At 43.7% G+C, this 23,774-nt stretch overlaps 1 protein-coding gene across 1 annotated transcript in view; it reads right to left on the bottom strand.

The window, feature by feature from the left end:
• NALCN (sodium leak channel, non-selective) overlaps positions 1-21,290 on the bottom strand; it is a 259,747-nt gene extending 238,457 nt beyond the window's left edge. The window contains exons 1-6 of the mRNA XM_078778655.1: positions 21,182-21,290; positions 13,317-13,499; positions 13,128-13,211; positions 9,228-9,367; positions 8,783-8,911; positions 6,193-6,344 (exon numbers count right to left, since the gene is read on the bottom strand). Of these exons, the coding sequence (XP_078634781.1) occupies positions 6,193-6,344; positions 8,783-8,911; positions 9,228-9,367; positions 13,128-13,211; positions 13,317-13,499; positions 21,182-21,289 (796 nt within the window). The 5' untranslated portion in view covers position 21,290. The remainder of the gene's footprint in view (positions 1-6,192; positions 6,345-8,782; positions 8,912-9,227; positions 9,368-13,127; positions 13,212-13,316; positions 13,500-21,181) is intronic.
• Positions 21,291-23,774: the final 2,484 nt, after the last annotated feature.

The following is a 23,774-nucleotide window of genomic DNA, read 5'->3' as shown; positions in this document are numbered from 1 at the left end:
AACCAAGTTGATCAAACTTTTTGTGAATAGCATTCATGACATGGTCAAAGGTTGAAAAAAATTAGCTAAATGACCAAAAAAAAGTCTCTCTGAAAAGACCAACTGGAAAACCCTCCCATCTACTTTCTCAACAATCCTCTCCAAGAAGTTCTGTCGCTCAAGCTTTTGAGTCTCACTATCTGCCATGATCTTTCTTGGGAAAACCACATTTCAAATCTGGCCTCCAAAGCCAGTCGCCCGACTGGGCATCCTCCGTCATGCGAAGTCCTTCCTTGGCACACCTGAGCTCCTCACCACATACAAGGCTTTCATCCGCAGCTCAATGGAATACTGCTCTCCCCTCTGGGCTGGTGCTCCTGCCTCAAACCTAGCTCGGCTTCACGCTGTTGAAACCAAAGCTTTCAGAATCATTGGAATCTCCCGCGATGAACCTGATTCTAAGGGCCTTTCACTCACTCACCGCAGGCAGGTAGGTGGTCTTTCTGTCTTCTACCGACTCCTCTCCGGCCTTACACCCCCAGCTCTCTCTGTGCTCTGTCCCCCAAATATTCCTACAGGTCGCACAAGATCTGCCAGCAACCCTCTGATGGTTAAACTGCCGAAATCTCGGCTCTCTGCTCACCTTCACTCTTTCATTCCTCTTTTCTCCCGCCTCTGGAACAAACTCCCTCACTCTCTTCAATCACACTCCTCCCTCCAGGTCTTTAAAACAGCTGTTCACCACCATCTCTTATCTTCCCCCATCCAAAACCTTGATCTTTTCTACCCCCTTTAATAAACCCCAGATCCACTTTTTTTAAATTCCGACTTCTTTCCTGGAAGTCCTAGCAGTGTCCATGTGTTTTATACATCTCCCCCCCCCCCCCTTCCCATGCCCCAATCCCCCAGGCCCTCTCCCTCCCACAGATCTCCCGTTGTCCCTGTTCTCGATTGTTGTGCTTGTTCCCTCTCTCTTCCCATCTTGTCTCCCGCTCTCTTTATCTTATGTTTTATGTGTAAGTTTATCTTTTTGTGATTGATAATACACGAGCAATAGCTCTTACACGAGCCTCGATCTTGTATACAATATATTTTTTTTTTTATCCTCTCCTATAATGTGCCATTGGTGTGTCGGAGAATGCTGATTGTCCCACACTGAGCTCTAATCTGCAAGGGACAAGTCGGTTTGTAGGACAGGCAGGCTTTGAGGTTTCGTACTCGCCAACCTATTTCTGAAGAATAGCAAAGGCGGCACTGAACTTTTCATCCATTGCCATTGACTGGATAACCGTGAGGAAAAGACATGCATTGTGCTACCTGTCAACAGCCGAGAGTTTTGATTGCTGTAAAGTTTTGGAAAGATTGCCCTTATATATTCTTTCCCCAACATATAAGAAGAAGTACTCTATGTTTGTTGCAGTTGAAACGTGAATCCTGTCCAGGTTCCTCCTGATGACTCCATCTTTGCTCTTTGCTTATCTGGGTTCCTTCTGATGAATCCAATGCAGTATTTGGTTTTCCGTTTGATGTCTCATTTGAGCCTCAATGCCAGTGATCCTTGTCTTCATCTCAGAGCCAACGTTTTCATCTGGAGATGTATCACATTCCATCTACAGGGGCTTGTAATTATCAACAAGATTTCGGAAACTTTCCGCGGTCAATCCAGTTGCTCAATGTTTGGAATCTGGCATCTGGGTACCCCCGCATCATCGCCCTGTCCTCCACATTTTTTGGGTGAGAGATTAATCGTTGTTTTCAAATCTTTGATAACACTAGTCATTGCATGTATTGATGTAACGGATCGCAAAAAACTGCAGAATGCCTTTGTGGTGTCGCAGGGCGTGATCGATCCACCGAATGAAAATCGTTAATGGCTTTTTGGTGGAAATGCCATGCCATATGTATTTATAAGTAGCCAGTCCAGCAGTTTGGAATCATAAAATTCCCACTTTGTAAAAATGCAGGAATTTCATAGAATCTTCACCATTAGCATTATCTCCTCAAAAAAAAAAACGGAGATTTTTTTCATAAATAATTATTGATGAGATTTATTGATGTTTCATCAATTTTTCATCAATCATCAATTTTCGACAGCTTTTTAATCATTCTTTCACAAAGCTGGTCATCACACTGTTGACGTAGAATTACACTCTGCACCGCAAAGATGTTACAGGGAGATGTTTTGCATTCACAAAAAAATTTTCAAGGGCTTTATTCCAGTTTCTGAAGTCTTATTTTGTACATGTTTTCTCTTGATTTCTGGCCGTGTGAATATTATGTTGGTCTGTGGTTCCGTAAGTATGATGCAATGCATAACCATCTTGCTCAACAGAATGCAGCTACGGAAACGCTGGAACTCATTATGGTTGAAAGGAACGTTTTTTTCTTCTCAATCGGTTTTGTTCATGAGGGATGTTGTAAACAGTTGACGGATTAGGAAAAGAAGAGATCAGCATTAACATATCTTAGTTTTACAGGTATGCAGCTATTGTCTGGCCTTCCTGGACTTGAGTTTTTGTTTTTTTTGTATACAAGATCGAGGCTCGTATAAGAGCTTACATCAATCACAAAAAGACAAACCGACACATAAAACATAAGATAAAGGGAGCGGGAGACAAGATGGGGAGAGAGAGAGAAGCACACAAGTACAACATTTGAGAGCAGTGACATCGGGAGATCTGTGGGAGGGAGAGAGCTTTGGGGAGGAGGCGTGTGAAGGGGGTGGGGGTGGAAGAGATAAAAAAAAAAACACATGCACACAGCTAGGACTTCCAGGAAAGAAGTCGGTATTTCAGAAAAGTGGATCTGGGATGAATTAGCGGGGGTAGAAAAGATCAAGGTTTTGGATTGGGGAAGATAAGAGATGGTGGTGAACAGCTGTTTTAAAGACCTGGAGGGAGGAGTGGGATTGAAGAGAGTGAGGAAGTTTGTTCCAGAGGCGGGAAAAAAGAGCAATGAAGGAGTGAAGGTGAGCAGAGAGTCTTGATTTTGGCAGTTTAACCATAAGAGGGTTTCTGGCATATCTTGTGCGACCTGTAGGAATATTTGGGGGACAGAGCACAGACAGAGCTGGGGGAGCAAGGCCGGAGAGGAGTCGGTAGAAGACAGAAAGACCACCAACCTGCCTGCGGTGAGTGAGTGAAAGGCCCTCGGAGTCATCTTCATCACGGTTGTTGAACTTGCAACAAGCCTGTAGAAAGCCCTCGAGCTTCTCCAGTTTCAAAAACTTGACATATTATGTTTGATTGGTTCTTATTTTTTCGCTGAATATGTTGGAACCCGAGTAACCATTTTTGACATATAGTGAACAATGGGTACTATTACATGGATGTACATGCAGGATGCAGAACGAAGCATATCGGTCGCACTCACGACCACTGCAGCATTCATGCTCGGCCTAGAAATTAAACAAAAATAGGGATAAAAGAGAGAGAATGAGGTCTTGAATTCCGACAGCTCATCCCATTGCATAGCAGGAATGACAGGAAATCCATTCAGACCGCTGCATGACAAAGAAACATCCTTCATATAATCAGGTAAATTCTCCAAACATTCCATTGATGTGGCCCAAAAATGATCATTACCAGAATCAGTGACAATGGTTAGAGCATCCGCCCTGAATCTGGGAGGTCAGTCGTTCATACCCGGGTCGAGACATGCCAAAAACTCAAAAAATGGCATGTGCTGCTTCATTGCTCGACATGAGAAAACCTTGCTTGATACTCAGCATTTAAAGGGCAGAGCATGGAAAACCGCCCATAACTTGGCATCCATGGGGAAGAGGAGGAAATTCCTTCTTCATTGCCCCACTGAGTATGGAGTGAAAAGTTCAGAGTGCTCCAGGAAGTGACGTCACTTTCCTCAATCTCAGCGTCAAGTTAAATTGTGTGAAAGTCAAGTCCAGAGTAGTCTCATGTATGTCTTCATGTGTGTGTGTGTGATTTGTGGCACAAGTTCATCCAAAAGCCTTAGAACCTGTAAAAAAAACAATAAAAAAAACAAAAAAAAACAAGGAAGACGGAAAGTGAAGAAATAATAATGAGGAAACCAAGAGAAATCCTGTTGTCCAGCGGTGGCAACTCAGAAGGCAGACACCACTTAACTTGACCCAAGGTCTTACAGATCACACAGATCTATGTGGCGTTAGCAATCACAAATCAAAGCCTGGTTGGTGTTGGCTTAATGGTTAATATGGCTGGCTTAAGGCCTTGAGTTTGAGCCCCTATTGTGCCGTTGAAATAACACCTGGTGCATTGACTCAGCCTGTCATCTTTCCGAGGATGGCAAAATGAGTACCAGCTTACTGGTAAACGGGGCACAGCGGCACAGCGGCACAGCTGTGTTTCCAGAGAATGATGCAACCAGCAGCCATTGGCTGCATATGAAACAACAACAACAACAATCACAAATCTACCAGCTATACATAAATATGGTGCTGATTCCAAATATAATGAAGAGACAGTGAGGAATCTTATGAAGGAATGGGATGGCACACAAAGAATCCTATAGAAATTACTTTGCCCAAAAAAATTGTAGGGGTGACAATCCCATTAAGTCCCCCAACCCTCTCCCCTCACCCCTCTTTTCCACAGCACATCAGTAAATCTATAGTGTGGAATGGCTTGACATCCATTTCCCATAAAATGTCAATCATGTATAATTTTGATGCAGTTTTGTTGCACAGGGAGCCCAAAGAATTGCTTGGCTGGTTACTGAAGGTTAACAGCTTGTCCATATACATCAATGGAATGGCTCTAAATACAAGTACCACCTTTAGAGGCCATTTTCCCCCGCAGAGCAGGGGTTGGCCTTTTTCGGGCACCGTGGTCCCCTTTTTGAAGCAATGTTTTATGGCCGGATGCTCTTCCTGCCGCCAACCCTGCTAGTCGCCTCTTGCGACACACAGGGAATTACCAGTGAACTGGTACTCAATTTGCCGACCTCGGAAGGATGACTGGCTGAGTCAACCCCCCTGGCGTTAATTCAGCGATCGACTGGGATTCAACCCCAGGATCCTAGGATCCCAAGCCGGCACCCTAACCGCTAAGCCTCTAAATACAAGTACAATATTTTAATCATGTTTCTAACAGCAGCTGCTGTGTTTTTGTTTTTTTGAGGCTGCCTGGCCATTTTATGTTATTTGCATTATCCTTCAATCTTCCGATAGGCAGGGATCGGCCTCTTTCCTCTCTGCAGACCTTGATAGACCCAAGAGCTGGTCGAACACTTGGATAATATGATGTCTTTCAGCCTTGAAAAATCACCTGAAGAAATCCACCTGAAGAAATCCAGTCACTCAAACCTTTGGACCTCACCATCATTCATTATTTCTCTTGGAAAATCACATATCCAGGTGTGCCTCCAAAGTGAGCCACCAACTGAGCCTCCTCAACCATGCAAAGTCTATATTTTCGAAATCTGAATATAAACTTACAAGGCCTTCATCTGCAGCTTGATGTGGGTATTGCTCTCCACTTTGGGCTGGTACTCCTGCCTCACATCACATCTTGACGCCGTGGACATGCTGCGTGCGGTCTGCCAGTAAACAGGTCTTCTGGTGAAACTCCAAAAAATTCCGCCTCACTGTTCACCTCTCCTCATTTGTTTTTCTTTTCTCTCACCTGTGGAACCAACTACCTGAGTCTGTTCCATCTTGTCCTTATTCCTTCCAGGGCTTCAAAATGGCTGTTCACCCCGGATGAGACTCCTGATATTTTTTAACCCTCATTATCCTTTCCCATGACCACGCCATGTTTTCCAGGTAATAATGTTTTCTCCCCCAACCCCTCCCTCCCTCCAATCCCCTTTCCTCATTTTTGTTTCATTGCTGTTTCATTCCTGGTTTTCCCATCCCTTTCTTTCAACCTCCTTCTTGCAGTGTTTGAGTTTATATCCAGCTTGTTCACCCCTCATGTCCTCCTCCACCCCCCTTTGTTCTCATTCTTCCCTCTCCTATGCTTCTTCCCCCTTCTTATTCTTTCTCCAAGTTTCCATCTGTTGCGTTATCCTGCTTTCCACTATTCGCTGTTGTGTTCTTGCTCTTCCATGAGTCTCAAATTTGCATCCAAGAAAAAATAATCTTAAATGTGGTCAACAGTCCTTGCTGTATTTTTCCAAAAATAATCATAATTGGACAGTTTTAATCTGTTGTGGATACCAATATAAAATGATACACTATAGATTGTGAATCATGAGCCATGAAGATTATTTTACCAATCTCGTTGAAGCCACTGTAACCCAGCTCCTGACGGCTGAGGCCCATATCAAGAAGATCAACACACTTGAAGCCCTCTAGACACTCATATCCCTCTCCCGTTGGAGAACAATGAGTGTCTGGGATCGCCAAGCTGTTCCATGATACGTTACTGGAAATGGCAACGCACACATACACACTAAAAGGTCAGTGTGTGTTCAATCTGAGTATCCATACAAGACATGAATGCCAAATATAAATCCACAACATTTGGATTCTAAAAATCACATATCATGGTAGTTATCTAAAACAGTGAGTGAATGGGTACCCAGGTATAACATGGTGGTCTCTTTACCAAATAAAAGTATCTGTTTTCGAGCTACACAGTCTTACAAGTCCAAATTAGAACGGCACTCGGTAGAGCGCATACCTCCGCCAGGCTGAACAGTTTACGTTTTGTATCCCAATGATAGACAAGATCTGGATCCGGACCTGAACCAAAATTGGATAAATTTTTCCTTGTCACACACCCAACCTGTCCACCAAGTTTTGTACGAATCTGTCTGCAACTTTTTGAGATATCTTGCTACATACCGTTTTTGGCCCTATCACTAGAATTGGTGAAGAATCACTTTAAAAAATACAACATCCGGATCCAGATCTTCACCAACATCTAATAATTTCGTCCGTGTCACATACGCTACATCTTCACCAAATTTCATCCGAATTCATAAACAACATTTCGAGATATCCTGTTAACAGTCAGACAAGAGGTGAAAACATAACCATACGTAATTAACAAAAACAATTTCATTGTAGAACAGCTACATTGGAAGCATTGCTTACCTTTGTGTTTAATTTGGGTTCAATCTCAAAATGGAATTGATAACTTTATGAAATAAAATAATTTCTTTGTAGAAAATGAATCTGATATAATTTCAAAATTTAACCTGTTGTGGAATAATAATCTCAGAATATTCCTCTATCCATGGCTGGCTATTGTCACCTCGTCTTCACTCTGATTTTGTGTTTTGCTCATTTTGCCTTTTTTATTAGCTTTTAATGGTCACATTGACCGTGGTAAGGTAAACTTTACTTTGCATGCCATTGCATACTGCTGGCTTGTTATACTGTACATTTATTTACATGCACAGCAGATAAATACCTAACACTAAGGTGGACTGAGGTTATGTTTTCACCCGTTTGTCGGTCTGTGCGCAGGATATCTCAAAGTTGTTAACGGATTGGGATGAACTAGGTATACCGGGTGGATTGCTGTTGTTGTTGTTGTTTCGTATGCAGACTGTGGCTGCTGGTTGCATCATTTCTCTGAAAGCACGTTTTGTGCCCCTGATGCATTGCCCCAATTACCAGTGAACTGGTACTCAATTTGCCGACCTCAGAAGGATGACAGGCTGAGTCAACCCCCCTGGCGTTAATTCAACTATCGACCGGGATTCTAACTCAGAATTCTAGGATCCCAAGCCGGCACCCTAACTGCTAAGCCAAAACCAGGCTTACACCGGGTGGGTGTGTGACAAGGATGAAATTATTTGATTTTGGTGAAGATCTGGATCCGGAAACGATAATTTCTTTGAATTCCCAAGTGATTCTTCATCATTCAGAGGCAGTGCCAAAAACAATAGATTGCGTGATATCTCAAAACGTTGTGGACGAGTTCTGACAAAACTAGATGGATGAGGTGGTTAGGTGACAAGAACAAGCCAATTGGATTTTGGTTCAGGTCCGGATCCAGATGCGGCCTATCAGTGGAATACAAAACGTAAACTGCTCAGCCTGGCGGAGGCGGAGGTATGCGCTCTACCGATTGCTGTTGTCATTGTAAATTGAATGTTTTCCCAAGTCTGCAGTTAGGAAATAAGCATTTATTTATTATTGCAATAAAATTTATTGCAATTATTTAATATATTTATTGCAATTATTTAATTAATTATTTTCAATTTTTTGCAATAAAAGCATTTATTCATCCAGTTTTCCAACAACCCTTTTCAATGCAGTATTATGTGAAAAGAGGTGTTTAAAACGCAGGAGTTTCCTCAAACTTGTATCGCATATTTGACTATATACTGTACATTTAAAAGTCAGGTCAGGATGTTTAAACACTTCATAAATTAGTGCAGCCTGAAACACAGCAATAACCTTCATGTACATTGGCTGTCAATATCAATATGCTTTGCTAAGTGCCATGTAACTTCACAGTGTTTACAAAGCATTTATGAGCCCAACAAATACTAAGAAAGTGGCAGATATTGATGATAATCAACCAGATGACAAAGATTATACGAAACTGGTTTGAGCTAGCGAACCCTGTGAAGGGCTGTAACGTTCAGTGAATGAATAAAGAATGATTTGCACATCAGCGTGAAATTTGTCACTTTACTAAAATTTAAAATATGACCATCAGCAATTCAATTCATTTTAGTTTGGGCCACCTATTTATTACATACGCACAGGGAAAGTAAAGGTGGTCAATATTTGGTCCTTTTCAGGGTGTTAAAAAACAAAATCAGGGATTTTTTTCTGGGGATAACCCTGCAATGACAATGTTAAAATGGAAAACGAGCAAGCAAAATGGTGGATAATTCAGACCCAGGTTGTGTGTCGTTGGTTACACAGTGATGGCTGAAGGTTCCAAACATCTGTACACCAAGGATGCCGTAGAGCAAAAGGAAGAAGAGCAAGAAGATGGAGACACTCCAGATTTGCTCACCAGATCTCCTGCTCAACAAGGAGATAAAAACATAACATTGGGGTATGAAAGGGAGAGCCAAGAAGATGCTCGTGTTAAGTGATAGATAAATGGGGATCACAAAATGAAAACCAATAGGAGATGACTATAGGAGCCTCATGAAATGATCAAATGACAATATTGTTTGAGGAGTTTGTACAAAGTGTGCATTGCACTACGTAGGAATATGAAATGTGTGCATGGAATTAACAAGAGGTTATGAAATCCAACATAGTTCAAAAGAGTAAAAGAGAAAGGAAATGAGTGGCATAGTAATAGCCAAGCTGTGTATGATGTGTAACTTGCTTGAGGATGTTGGTAATGCGTGTGCGTGGTAGATCAAACCGGAAATACACACGAAATGAACGGATCATGATTAGTGGCCTAGGGATTCTCAGCATACTCAGTGGTGACATTGTGTCTACCAGTTGGGCTATTTCAAACACCTGGAGAAACATAAGCATAGAATGTACAGATTAGGTTACTTAAATGTTCAGCATGTCCACAATGACCAATGCAATAAGTCATCAGGCTTATCTGACTCTACATCAACTCAACAGTCCAGGCCTTTTGTGAAATTGCTGCAGTTACTCAGTTTCTATTCAAATTATGGCAGCCATTCTTTGTTAGATTTAGTCATGTCAAACTTTCCATCAGACGTGTCATGCACGTCCTTGCTCCAATTGGCGATTCTGATCATGCCTTTGTGAAAGTGTTGGTCTCCCGAGTGGTCTTCGGAGAGCTGCCAAGGAGCCGGCGTGTATGGCTGTTTGGCGAGGCAGATTGGTGTTCTGAAATCCAGTATCTCCCTAAAAGGTTGCTCCAATGTCTCATCGGCTCCTGACATCAACAGTTTCTGGAATTCATTATTCAACTGACTGCTTTCTCTACTTCACCGATTCATGCTTTCACACCTCCAGTTGTCCTCATCTTACGTTCTCCTTACGAAAATGATAATGCAGCTTACGTTCTCTGCTGGACATAAGTATTGTTATGTTTGTGGGGTAGTGATATGTAGAGTCAGGTAGATTTGTGTAGGGATCATGCTCCGGATGTCGGGTAAGGACCATCACCATGTAATAAGTTCTGTTTAGCCGAATGTAAGGTGTATCTTCATCCCCGTCACGATGGGGCGGGGCATGTTAACTAGTTTAGGGCATAAGGATAAATTATCCCTTGTAAGTCTTACCCTATGTGATACATCCTTTGTCCTTTATGGCACTGCAATAAACATGAGTGAGGAAATGCCCATTAATTGCACTAAATAATAACCATAAAACCAACCGGTAGCCAGTTCTGAGCACATCCATTTGGACGCACCAGCTACATCGCCACGGAAGACAGGCAGGCCGAAGACACGCACCGAGGAGCCGTGATTGGCCAGGGCGGAGCAAGGAGCTACCTGCTGATTGGTAGAAGGAAGGCCAAGGAGGAAGCAGAGCACCGATTGGCAAGGTCCACCGATGACGTCAGTGGCGAGCAAGAAGCGGTGCGCTGATTGCTGATGAAGCGCTGATGACGTCACGACCCCGAAGATAAAAGAACTCCATGACCGACATTTTCTCTCTTGTGCTCTTGCTTTTTGCCCTCCACGCCTTAATTTTGCCCTTCCTCGCCTCTCACATCTTCCTCTTGTTCCTCGACGTTCCTGCCTCTGGCACTTCCTTGTTTGTTCCCTGGCCTTCGACACACTTGCTGACACCATCCTTTGACGTGCGAGGAGAACGGAGGCCTGACTTTGTGTGCGCGCGCCAAACGACGAGCGGTTTCCCGCCAACGCCGGAGCCGCGTCAAGACTGCGTGCTGGGGCCTGGACGATTGCTGACGAGGCAGCGAGTTGAGCTAAGTGCCACGATAACCCACACGTATTTTATTTTCCAGTTTATTTTCATCTTTCGTTTGTGTTATAAGTCTGGTGTGAAGGATCCTATAGGAATTTTGTTTTACCGTCGCGTTTCTTGTTATCGGCATTTCTTTTAATAAATCCTTTCGTTAATTTCTGTACATTCTCAATCCGTTTTCGGTTGAGTTATTTTCTGCAGGTTGAAGACTGCCCGGCGGGATCGCTCAGGTAAGCGCTTCAGCTTCCTCCCCTTTCTTCCCCCGCGTATAGATATAAAATCCACTATTTGAACTGAACGCCCGAAGTTAAAGCTCGCTATTGGCCATCCGTGACTCTCCTGGTGTTAACTGGGAGGGAATTACACGACAGTATTCATATATGATTTGACTCACCATGCATGCCTTGATTGCACATCCCATTTGTTTAACCAAAATATTTACAATATTAAAGGCCCTTTTGGGCTGATCCCATGGTGAAATTACAAATTGCTCAGAAGGATTAAGTACAGGGGTCAAACCATTACATTGCTTTATTGAGGCTCTTTCTGTTCTCTAACTATTGTATATTATTAATTTATTAGTGTCAATAATGTCTTGTGGATAAATGTGCTTTGCTCATATTTACTGAAATGCCTCCAGCAGAAGATGGATTTTATCTCTTACTCTTGTGATGGAGTTACTTATTTTAACATATTCTTTACCCCACGCACGGGAAGCGAAGAGCAGGGTTAAGCATTTGGTTCAGTTTATGATCGAGGAACAACATATTCAAAGGGAATGTTATATTTTCAACACGAGTCGGAACATGAATAGGACGACAAATCTTTCGTTTTGCCATACCTTAGCTCAGAATTTGGCCTGACCACACATGTGCAGAGCGGAGTGAGATATTTTTACTCTGTCTGCCTACCTGGCAGTCAAACAAAATTGAAAATCATTTGAAACAGGAAACTTAGTGTTTTAAGGACGTTATAAAAGACACAAACAACAGGCATGAAGAACTAAGTACCGTGAAATGGGGGTGAATAGGGACAGCAAGGTGAATATGGACACAAACTGAAAAAAAGTTCGGAAACTTTTTTCGCTGAAAATTGATAACCATACTGATTTGTTGATATTTGGGTTGAAAGTGTTCTCTTGTTTTTTTAAAAAAGCAACTTATAGACCCTATTAACCCCATATATGGGTTAAATAGGAATAAATAGGATCTTTATGGCTGTCCCTATTCACCCCGTTTTACGGGTGAATAGGGACAGTCACTAAGATAAAAATAATAATAATCAAGAAACAATCCTGAGTTTCCAACTTATTGCTAAATTGATAGCTCAGATGGATGCACATAATATGCAACCATAATATAAACCACGGTGCCAATGAAAAAAAAATGGGATAAAAAGTTTCTCCAAACTGTCCCTATTTCTTGATTTTTTTTTTTGGTCTTAGTGACTGTCCCTATTCACCCGTAAAACGGGGTGAATAGGGACAGCCATGAAATCCTATTTATTCCTATTTAACCCATATATGCGGTTTCAGGACTATAAGTTGGGACTATAAGTTGCTTTTTAAAAAAACAAGAGAACACTTTCAACCCAAATATCAACAAATCAGTATGGTTGTCAATTTTCAGCGAAAAAGGTTTCCGAACTTTTTTCAGTTTGTGTACCTATTCACCTTGCTGTCCCTATTCAACCCATTTTACGGTAATGTGTTAGCTAGGGTGATGTAATAGACGCTGGGTAAAATGGTTGGTAAAACCTGGAATTAATTTATTTATACGCCCTTAAGCCTCTTTAAACCTTTATTTAAATTGAATCATATACTTGAAGAACGTAGAAAACAAATCACCTTCATAATACTTCCAAGAACCATATAATATATTGATATACAGCAATAGAGGGAATGGCATGCGAGAGGGTACAGAATTGTGGTGAAGAAGAGGCTGCCTATTTGGCTATTTACGATGTCGATGTTCTATGAACTCTCTAGTTAACAAATTGTATCTCCGTTTGATTGAATCTTATTTCTTAATCGATATCCCATCAGTATATTTTTCCTAAACATTTACAACTATATATTCAATGTATTGGCAGAGCTTATTTACATTGCTATGGTAACAACCCAGAGCTATTCCCAATAAACATATTTCATGACCCCATAATTTTATACAGTATACCCAACTTTTCATCAAACCACAGCACAATTCATGATGCCGCACACTGTTCTACGCATAGCGCCACACCTGAATGTCTGCTCAAGTTAGAATTGCCTCTGCCGATAGGATCAATCCCAGGACCAGAATTCCACGAGTTGAGCCTGCTACCATCTAACAATGATGCCTTCTCAAAGAATGCAAGAGCCCATTACCTGCAGAACAAGAGAGACCCAAAGGAAGATCACCATGGAGCCATCAAAGACACACCACCTATCCTTAAGATAAGGATTCTCCCCCTGGAAGAAGAAAGTTTGGAAAAGCCAATCAGATCCTTCATGCTAAGTCAATGAATTTCAAAGTTTCACATCATTGCTATGTTGCAAGCACTTTTATTAACATACCTGAATGATCCCACGAATATGCATCTTAGCAATTGTCTCAGCACTGAACAACAGTGTAAGTGTGCAGTCAGCTGCACAGGTACCGTACTGCAGCAGTGGAAAGTCAGCGAATGTGTGCGGAGTGTTTGCACACACGGACACCACACTGGCTATGGCGCACATCCGGAGCATTCGGTGAACCCACTGCACACATGCACATAAATAAATCAAAGACCAAATACTGCATTGGGGTCATCAGAAGGTACCTGGATAGGATTTGGATTTCAGCACAGCACAACATATTGTAGTGTTACGAATTCGTCACTTCCGTTGTTGTGGTTTTCATCCACTGTAAACATTTTTGACTCCATGTACTATTATTGTTGTCGTTTAAGGGAAATAGATATTACTATTTTCAAAAGGTAAAAAAGTTAATGTTTTAAATGAAACCGGAACCGGATGACGACGAAGAGGAAGAGGAGGAGAGAAGGCGGAGCGAGTGAGTCGAGGAAGAAGCCAAGCTGCTTCGAGGTCTGGAGCAAACGTTGACGAACGGAGGTCACTAGCAAACTTCGGGTTTCCCGGGAAAGGGATTCTTGCGACAGAGTTGTTACCGCTGTGACAGATCAACCTGCGTGTCAGGTTTTGGCGGTTGATTCCGAGGAGAATCATCATTGTACCGTTACGCCTCGAGAACGGGCCGTCGGCCATCTTGACTCGCGCACCTTGCGCATCGCGCAAGGTTTTTCGCTTCGCTTCAACCATTTTCACCGCATCCAGACGTTTATCTGGTGTGTGTGTGTGTAACGTGGATTTTGAAGGTAAATCTGCGGTTCGCCGATTTGGAGCCGTAAAACGTCCATACCCGAGGGTGTGATTTCCCAGTCGCCTGGAGGGCGCCTTTGGATTTCCCCGTTGCCTTGAGGGCACCTTTGCGCAGCTTTGGCCGCGTGACTGTGACTGTCATCCGAACGGGATTCTGGTCTCGATTCCACATCGTTCTGACGATTACTGACGAACTTTGGCTTGAAGCCGGGAAAGAGACATTGGGGAATGTTCTGCTTTTCGCTCACTTGGAGCACAGTGAGTTATATTGTACGAACCTGATGGTACCATCATAGGAAATATATATTGGTTGTACAATTGATTACTATTGTTGTTGTACTGTTATTCTTGTGTGATCTTAATACAATATTTGTTTGTTGGTAACAATTGGTGTGGCTTCACCATTGATCTATGACATACAGAATAACACATTTTTCTGCCTTGACTCCTCTCGGGGCTCGGAGGTACACCGTGACCGGGGGTTGGGGAGGAGCACGTAACAGAAATTGGGGGCTCGTCCGGGATAGAATTCCCTAACATTCCCAAAATTCCCAAATTTGGAATTTTTCTAACATTCACAAATTTTTCAAAAAAAAGAAAAAAATTGAATTTTTTTGTGTGAAGGTTAACAGGTGCTAACTAATAGTCACCATGGTGTTTGACGCAGAAAAGTTTGCGGCATCCCCTAATGAGGCACAGTTCCAAGCGTTAAAAAGATCGGAACTCTTGATATTGGCCAAATATTTTTACTTCGAGGTCCGAGCTCATATGAAGAAAGCAAAGATGCAGACATTGGTGGTAGAATCGCTGGTGGGACAAGGAACATGGAAAGAGGTAGCCTTGGATTGGTCACCCGAGGAAAAAGAAAATGTGGAGCCCCGGAAAATGGATACAACTGCGGAGCCAGGAAAGGTTAAAAGCAGAGGAAAGGAAAGCAGAAAAGGAAAGAGCAGAACAGGAACGAGAACTCGAGGAGAGAAGAGCAGAGGAAAGGAGAGCTGAAAGGGAACTTGAGGAAAGAAGAGTAGAACAGGAACGAAAACTCGAGGAGAGAAGAGCAGAGGAAAGGAGAGCTGAAGAAAAAAGAAGAGCAGAGGAAAGAGCAGAGGTAAGGAGAGCTGAAAGGGAGTTAAAGGAAAGTGACATGGAGTATCAGAAGGAACTTAAACTCAAGGAGCTGGAATTAATGGGAGAACGGAGAGAAGTAGTATCCATGCCGGCTAGTTCGACAACTAGTCAGAACACTTGGGATGTTGGCAGGCATGTGAGGCTGGATCCACCCTTCAATGAAAAGGAGGTAGCCAAGTATTTTTTTACACTTTGAGAAAGTGGCTCAAATGCTAAAATGGCCTGTGGGGTCCTGGACAATGTTAGTGCAAAGTGTTCTGGTGGGCAAAGCTCAAGATATCTATTCGGCTTTACCGATTGACCAATGTGCAGATTATGAGATAGTGAAGAAAACAATTCTCAAAGCCTATGAATTGATCCCTGAAGCTTACCGGCAAAAATTCAGGAATGCCAGGAAGAGGGAGAGTGAGACCCATGTGGAGTTTGCCAGAATGAAGGAAACCATGTTTGATCGGTGGTGTGACTCGAAGGGGATTGGGAAAGACTTCAACCGGTTGCGACAATTGATCTTTGTGGAGGAATTCAAACAGTGTGTCCACGCGGACATTAAAGTACATCTGGATGAAAAGAAAGTACCAGAGTTGTATGAGGCAGCAACCGTGGCAGATGACTATGCCTTGACACACAGGATGGGGTTCCACAAACCTAACTTCCGGCCTAGAGTTAGCCAGGGGAGTTATGGTAAATCAGGTGCAGAGAACAAATATTCATGGAGGCGGCCTAGAGATGACTATGAGGACAAATCTGATACCGCGACTTTTAGGGATCAGAAGACTACAGTTCCAAGACAGACTTATCTTCCAGGGGGCCCGAGGCAGACCACGAGTTTTTCCTCCGGGCCTACTTGCGCTTTTTGCAAGAAACCTGGGCATTTGATGTCCCAATGTTATGCCCTGAAAAGGAAAAATCAGGAGCGGAGTCAGACTAGTACAACTCTGAATGCATTGGCAAATGCATGAAAACGTCCTTGGAGGACCGTGCCTTGTGAAGGTTCCCATGCCAAAGTTACGGCATCACAGACGACCTTGTTCAAGAGGGTTACAAACATTTTATTTCAGAGGGGTTTGTGTCACTGGATGGAGACTTAACGAACCAGAGACCTGTTAGGGTATGGAGGGACACAGGAGCACATCAATCTTTGATGCTTGAAGGCATTTTGCCATTGTCAGAGAAGACGGCAACTGGTGTCAGTGTTCTTTTACAGGGGGTTGGTGGCTATGTTAAAGCTCCATTTCATGTCATCCATTTGAAGTCTGATTTGGTATCAGGACTGGTCACCGTAGGTTTACAAGCCACTCTTCCTGTAGAGGGAATCTCTTTTATTATCGGGAATGATTTGGCCGGTGGTCGAGTTTCTGGTAATCCAGTGTTGGTTGAAAAGCCCAGTATGGAAAATAACACCGCACAGTTAGAGCAGGAGATTCCGGGTATCTTTCCATCCTGTGCAGCGACTCGTGCTATGGGTAGGAAGTGCTCTGAAGAGAAGGAGAAGGTACTGACGTCACGCCTTGCACAGTCCCTTCTTGTCGAGTACACTGAAACTAAGCGTCAGCACACACAAGTCATGGGTGGAGGCAATGTTGGCAAAGCTCTTTGTAGGTGGACTGAACTTTGACACAAGAGAAGATGTTCTGGACTCTATCTTTCGCAAATATGGACCACTCTTGGAAGTGCTGCTGATAAAAACAGGGAGACGCAAAAGTCGAGAGGGTTTGGCTTTTTCACGTTTGAAAACACAAAGGATGCCAAAGATGCAGAAAAGGATTTGAATGGCAAGGATTTGGATGGTCGGACCATAACAGTAGAGAAGGCAGGCCATGGGCATCGAGGGGGCTACAGAGGAGGAACACGTGGAGGTAGTTTCAGGGGTGGCTATGGCTCCCTGGGTGGGAGTAGTAGTTTTGGTGGCGGCCGCAGTCGTGATTACTACAGAGGCTCCCAGCAGCAGCAGCGCAGTTTTGGCAACTCTCGACGGGATGACTATTACGGTGGTAGCCGAGATGGGGACCGCTACTCACGTGAATACAGCACACGACACTACAACCGTGATTATGATTTTTATGATCAAGAAAAGAGTTGGAAGCACTGAGTGCTCAGGAGCAGCCGAGCCAAGATTCCTACACAGATTAACCCGTGAACTCCACGTTCCTAAATGCGTCCATGCAGTGAATACTTCCAGGCCTCAACACCCAACCACCATGAAACCTGGCTCTCAGCTCGGCCTCCTTCAAAAAGTGCTATAGATTTGCTTTTCTTTGGATTTTTGATCACAACTCCTTAACCTTCATTCAAAAAAAATAAAAAATATAAATCAGAGGTTGATGAGATGGAGTTTGGCTTTGCAGGAGTTCAACTGGGAAATTGAGCATGTAAAGGGCAGGGACAATGTCGTTGCTGATGCTTTGTCCAGAGTGAACTAACTTTGGAAATTTCTGTAGGTTGTTTGGAAGTTTTGTTGCTTTATTTTGGGAAATATTAATTAACGTTGCTCACGGGAATTGATGATTTGGGTGTGAGTTTTACTTTTGTTTGTTAAAAAAGTTTTTGCCTGCAAATAAAGTTTTCACGATGTTCAAACTTTCTTTCTTGAGGGGGGGAAGTGTTACGGATTCGTCACTTCCGTTGTTGTGGTTTTCATCCACTGTAAACATTTTTGATTCCATGTACTATTATTGTTGTCGTTTAAAGGAAATAGATATTACTATTTTCAAAAGGTAAAAAAGTTAATGTTTTAAATGAAACCGGAACCGGACGATGATGAAGAGGAAGAGGAGGAGAGAAGGCGGAGCGAGTGAGTCGGGGAAGAAGCCTAGCTGCTTCGAGGTCTGGAGCAAACGTTGACGAACGGAGGTCACGAGCGAACTTCGTGTTTCCCGGGAAAGCGATTCTTGCGACAGAGTTATCGCTGTGACAGATCAACCTGCGTGTCAGGTTTTGGCGGTTGATTCTGAGGAGAATCATCGTCGTGCCGTTACGCCTCGAGAACAGGCCGTCGGCCATCTTGACTCGCGCGCCTTGCGCATCGCGCAAGGTTTATCACTTCGCTTCAACCATTTTCACGGGGAAGAAGCCTAGCTGCTTCGAGGTCTGGAGCAAACGTTGACGAACGGAGGTCACGAGCGAACTTCGCTTCAACCATTTTCACGGGGAAGAAGCCTAGCTGCTTCGAGGTCTGGAGCAAACGTTGACGAACGGAGGTCACGAGCGAACTTCGTGTTTCCCGGGAAAGCGATTCTTGCGACAGAGTTATCGCTGTGACAGATCAACCTGCGTGTCAGGTTTTGGCGGTTGATTCTGAGGAGAATCATCGTCGTGCCGTTACGCCTCGAGAACAGGCCGTCGGCCATCTTGACTCGCGCGCCTTGCGCATCGCGCAAGGTTTATCACTTCGCTTCAACCATTTTCACTGCATCCAGATGTTTATCTGGGGTGTGTGTGTGTAACGTGGATTTTGAAGGTAAATCTGCGGTTCGCCGATTTGGAACCGTGAAACGTCCATACCCGAGGGTGTGATTTCCCAGTCGCCTGGAGGGTGCCTTTGGATTTCCCCGTCACCTTGAGGGCACCTTTGCACAGCTATGGCCGCGTGACTGTGACTGTCACCCGAACGGGATTCTGGTCTCGATTCGACATCGTTCTGACGATTACTGGAGCGGATCGACTTTGGCTTGAAGCCGGAATCAACTTTGGCTTGAAGTCGGGAAAGAGACATTGGGGAATGTTCTTCTTTTCGCTCACTTGGAGCACAGTGAGTTATATTGTACGAACCTGATGGTACCATCATAGGAAATATATATTGGTTGTACAATTGATTACTATTGTTGTTGTACTGTTATTCTTGTGTGATCTTAATACAATATTTGTTTGTTGGTAACAATTGGTGTGGCTTCACCATTGATCTTTGACATACAGAATAACACATTTTTCTGCCGTGACTCCTCTCGGGGCTCGGAGGTACACCGTGACCGGGGGTTGGGGAGGAGCACGTAACAGCAGCAGAAACGTAACGTGGGCATGCATATACAGGAAGTACGCACCACAGGAGTTTTATTGAATTTTTTCACGTTTCCTGGTGTCTCCTGTGAAATGTGACGTCACATTTACTGCAAATGAGATCCCCACAAGAAAAAAATGCAGCATGTTGTCTGGTTTATAAACAACCATTCAGTTGCACAGGTTCAACGAAGCTTCGGGATGACCGATGGAAGGAAGCCACGAGAGAAAAACTAATCATGAATTGGTCAAAAAGTTTATGGAGACTGATGGCATCTTGCAGAGGAAGATGGCAGGCAGGCATGTGTTTTTTTACCTTCCCCCCCCCCCCCCCATCCCTCTTCCCATGCCTCCTCCCCCAAGCCCTCTACCTACCACAGATCTCCCGATGGCCCTGTTCTCAAATGTTGTACCTGTGCGCCTCCCCATCTTGTCTCCTGCTCCCTTTATTTCGTCTTATGTGTCCGTTTGTTTGTTTTTGTCATTAATGTTAGCTCTTACACGAGCCTCGATCTTGTATTCAAAAAGAAAAGGAAAAAAAAGCATAATTGGTGAGGATGTTGAATACGTTCGTGAGTTGTTCGAGCACAGGGCAATCCCCATAAGTCCATTCAGATTTGGAGGATGATCTTGACAATAATGTTTTTAAAATTGTCTTTCTCATGCAGCAAACCACATTGTTGTATCCAATTGTTTTAAATTATTTTTTAATACTTCACATGCGGCAAACCACTTTTTAAAAAAACACTTCATTTTTTTTTATTACCGTTTGAATTTGGAACAGTAATTTGTGGACACTGTGTTATTGCAGAATAAACTTAACGTGGGCATACACTCTCCAACTTTTAATTTATTTTCACTCTCCTGTTGTATGCAGCACGTCGCTGCTAGTAGGCCTAGCACCATTTTATAGGGAGCGCAGCTTTAGTGCTGATGTGCACCTTCGAGGTTAGAGCAGGATTCTCTGAATTATTTTCCAGGATGTCACTGATAACTCGGTTAACTTTTTGGTTATTTAACGTCTATTAGGGAATGTTAGTGTCCGGGTCGCCAGCAACATCCATCCGAGGAAGGCACACTTTGTGATGCCACACCTTGCCTATGAATCACCAATCTGACAGTTAATGGTAGAAAATCCAAGCCAGACTAGACAACTCAAAGGGAATTCTGCTACCACTTCCTGTTGGACACTTTTTACACAATTTGTTGAAAGAAATGAGTGCTTTTGCATCATATATGGACCAAAGTTGGCCACTGTATGTTATCTCATCTCATAACATTCTATTTATATTTTTTGTCATGTGAAAATGTGACGTCACTATATTTCATTAGGACATGTGTGTGCATTTGGTCAAAAAGTAACGGTGCAATACATGGAGCTCGATTGCATGAGAGTTCAGCAGGTAAAGAAGTATTCGTATGTCTCCCAATATATGGAGGATAATCAAATACGAGACAAAAGTTGACTTGGTGGCATAATGCTTAGAGTGTTCACTCTGAGTATGTGAGATTGGCGGTTGGAACCCCAGCCAAGTCATACAAAAGACCTAAGGAAATTGGCTCCTTGTACGTGCTGCCTCCTTGCTTTAGGCTCAGCATTTTAAAAGGATAGAGCACGGACAACCTTAGGTTGGCAACTATTGCGCAGGCTTTATGGGCCTAATGGCCTCCTGCCTTAAAGTTCCTTATAAGGGAGCAAATATAGAATAACCTCAAAAGAAGAGCTTTCTCATCATGTTAGTAAGCATACACCTTCAGGACGGTTATCAAAACAACTTTGCATGGTAACTTCACAAAACTGAGCATCTTCCCAGTATGTCCTTTGTTTCTTATTGTAAGGTTATATCTGCCAGATATTGTCAACATACATACAGACAGACAGACAGACAGACAGACAGACAGACACACACACACACACACACACACACACACACACTTACTGGCTTGTTGATCCAAAAGATGTCAGCATTGTCCGAAAGGTTTTCATCTGGCCCAAAGTCTGTGACGGTCTGGCTCTCGATCCGTGAGCTCTGCTTGCGTTTCAGCATATTTGCCACTCACTATGGGACCTACCAGAAATCAGCCAACATCACAGCACTGCATAAAAAGGTAAAATAAGGATTCCGTTAACTACAGATCAACTACCTTACTTCCAATCATCAGCAAGGTCATGGAATCCATCATCACAGGTGACATAAAATCATTTACTGACTTCCTCCACTCTCATGTCCAACATGTGGCTCTAAAACGTGTGGCTCGTAGCCAACCCTCCCTTCGCCTCTCCTTCTTAAGACTGGAGTGTCCCAAAGCAGTATTGTAGGCCCCATCCTATTCCTAATCATCAATGATCTCTCACTACTCTCTGGAAAATACTCTATCTCTTTGCTGATGAATCCACCGTCTGCTGTCACCTTCTTCATGCTTCAGACAGACATGCAGCGGCTTTTTTGCTTCTTTTTTTTGTATACTGAATCGAGGCTCGTGAAAGAGCTAACATTAATTTCACAAACAAATCAACCAGACAAACAAAATATATAAAAAGAGGGAGCGGAAGACAAGATGGGGAGAGAAGGGGAAGCACACAAACACAACATTTGAGAGCAGGGAGAAGTGTGGGAGGGAGAGGGCTTGGGGGGAGGAGGCGTGGGAAGGGGGGGGGGGGGTGGAGGGAGAAGTATAAAACACAAGGACACCAAGGACTTCCAGGACAGAAGTTGGTATTTCAAAAAAAAGTGTAGGATTTTGGGTGAAATTAGCGGGGGTAGTCAAGATCAAGGTTTTGGATGGGGGAGGATAAGAGATGGTGATGAACAGCTGTTTTAAAGACCTGGAGGGTGGAGTGGGATTGAAGAGAGTGAGGGAGTTTGTTCCAGAGGTGGGAGAAAAGAGGAATGAAGGAGTGAAGGTGAGCAGAAAGTCTTGATTTTGGCAGTTTAACCATAAGAGGGTTGCAGGCAGATCTTGTGCGACCTGTACGAATATTTGGGGAACAGAGCCCAGAGAGGGGGGGGTAAGCCTTGTAAGTGGTGAGGAGCTCAGGTGTACCAAGGAAGGACTTCGCACGACGGAGGATGCCCAGTCGGCGACTGGCTTTGGAGGCCAGATTTGAAATGTGGTTTTCCCAGGAAAGATCATGGCAGATAGTGAGACCCAAAAGCTTGAGTGACAGAACTTCTTGGAGAGGATTATTCAGAAAGTGGATGGGAGGGTTGTCCAGTCGATCTTTTCGGAGAGACATAGTGAGAGTGTGAGATTTGTCAGGATTGAAAGACATGTTCCACTTGTTTGCCCAGTCTGTGATTTTGTCCAGGTCTGCAGAGAGTGAGGAGGCTGCAGACTGCCGATCTGAGGGATGAGGAATGGAGCGACCTTCCTCCCTCTGGGCTTCCTCCCTCTCTTCACACCTTAAACAAAATCACAAACTAGTCAAACACCTGGAACATGTCTTTTAACCCTGATAAAGCTCTGTTTCTGCCTCTCTCTCTACGAAAGGACCGTACCACAAACCCTCCCATCTACTTTCCCAATAACCCTCTCAAGGAAGTTCTTTCACTCAAACTATTGGGTCTCACTCTCAGCCATGATCTCTCTTGGGCATTCCAAAGGTTGGCCTCCAAAGCCAGACGCTGACTGGGCATCCTCTGTTATGCAAAGACCTTCCTTGGCACACCTGAACTCCTATCTGCTTACAAAGCCTTCATCCGCATCTTGATGGGGTACTGTTCTCTCCTCCGGGCTGACCCTCCTGCCTCACATCTTGCTCAGCTTGACGCCATGGAAACCAAGGCCTTCAAGATTATTGGAATCTGTCGTGATAAGGCTGAGTCTATGGGCCGGGCCTATCATTATCACGAGTCTGTTGGTCAGTGGTCTCGCTGTCTTCTTTCACCTCCTTTCTGGTCTTACACCCTCTGCCCTCTCCATGCTTTGTCCACAGCAGGTATTTACAATACGCACATGATCCATCAGCAACCTCCACCAAGTGAAACTGCCAACATCCAGAACCACCGCTCAACTCCACTCATTTATTCCTCTTTTTCCCCGCATGTGGAACCGCGTTCAAAACTCTCTTCGATCTCATTATTCCCTCCCAGTCTTCAAAACAGCTGCTCACCACCATCACAGGTTCACCATCTTAATCCTAAATCATCCCCAATCAAAAACTATGATCTTGTCTACACTCATTAAACCATCCCCACCCCTTCCAAATTTTTGCTTCTGTTTCCATCTTTCATATCCATTGCTTTCTCCCCTACCCCTCATCCCTTGTTTGTCCATCTTCATCCATTTTCTCCCTCTGTCCTGCTGTTGGTATTTTCCCGTCCTCCTGCTGTTCCTTATGTTATGCTATGTCCTGATCCGTTTTGTGTTCTCGTTCTTCTACGAGCCTTGACTATGTATATAAAAAACCACCTTTAGAGGCCATTTTTCCCCGCAAAGCGGGGGTTGGCCTTTTTCGGGAGCCGTGGTTGTTGTTGTTTTTCGGTCCCCTTTTTGAAGCAATGTTTTACGGCCGGATGCCCTTCCTGACGC

The sequence above is a fragment of the Myxine glutinosa genome, chromosome 1 (genome assembly GCF_964187855.1).
Source record: "Myxine glutinosa chromosome 1, kmMyxGlut1.1, whole genome shotgun sequence".
Classification (NCBI taxonomy): Eukaryota; Metazoa; Chordata; class Myxini; order Myxiniformes; family Myxinidae; genus Myxine; species Myxine glutinosa.
The sequence above is the reverse complement of the archived record's forward strand: the minus strand, read 5'-3'. Positions and strand labels throughout refer to the sequence as shown.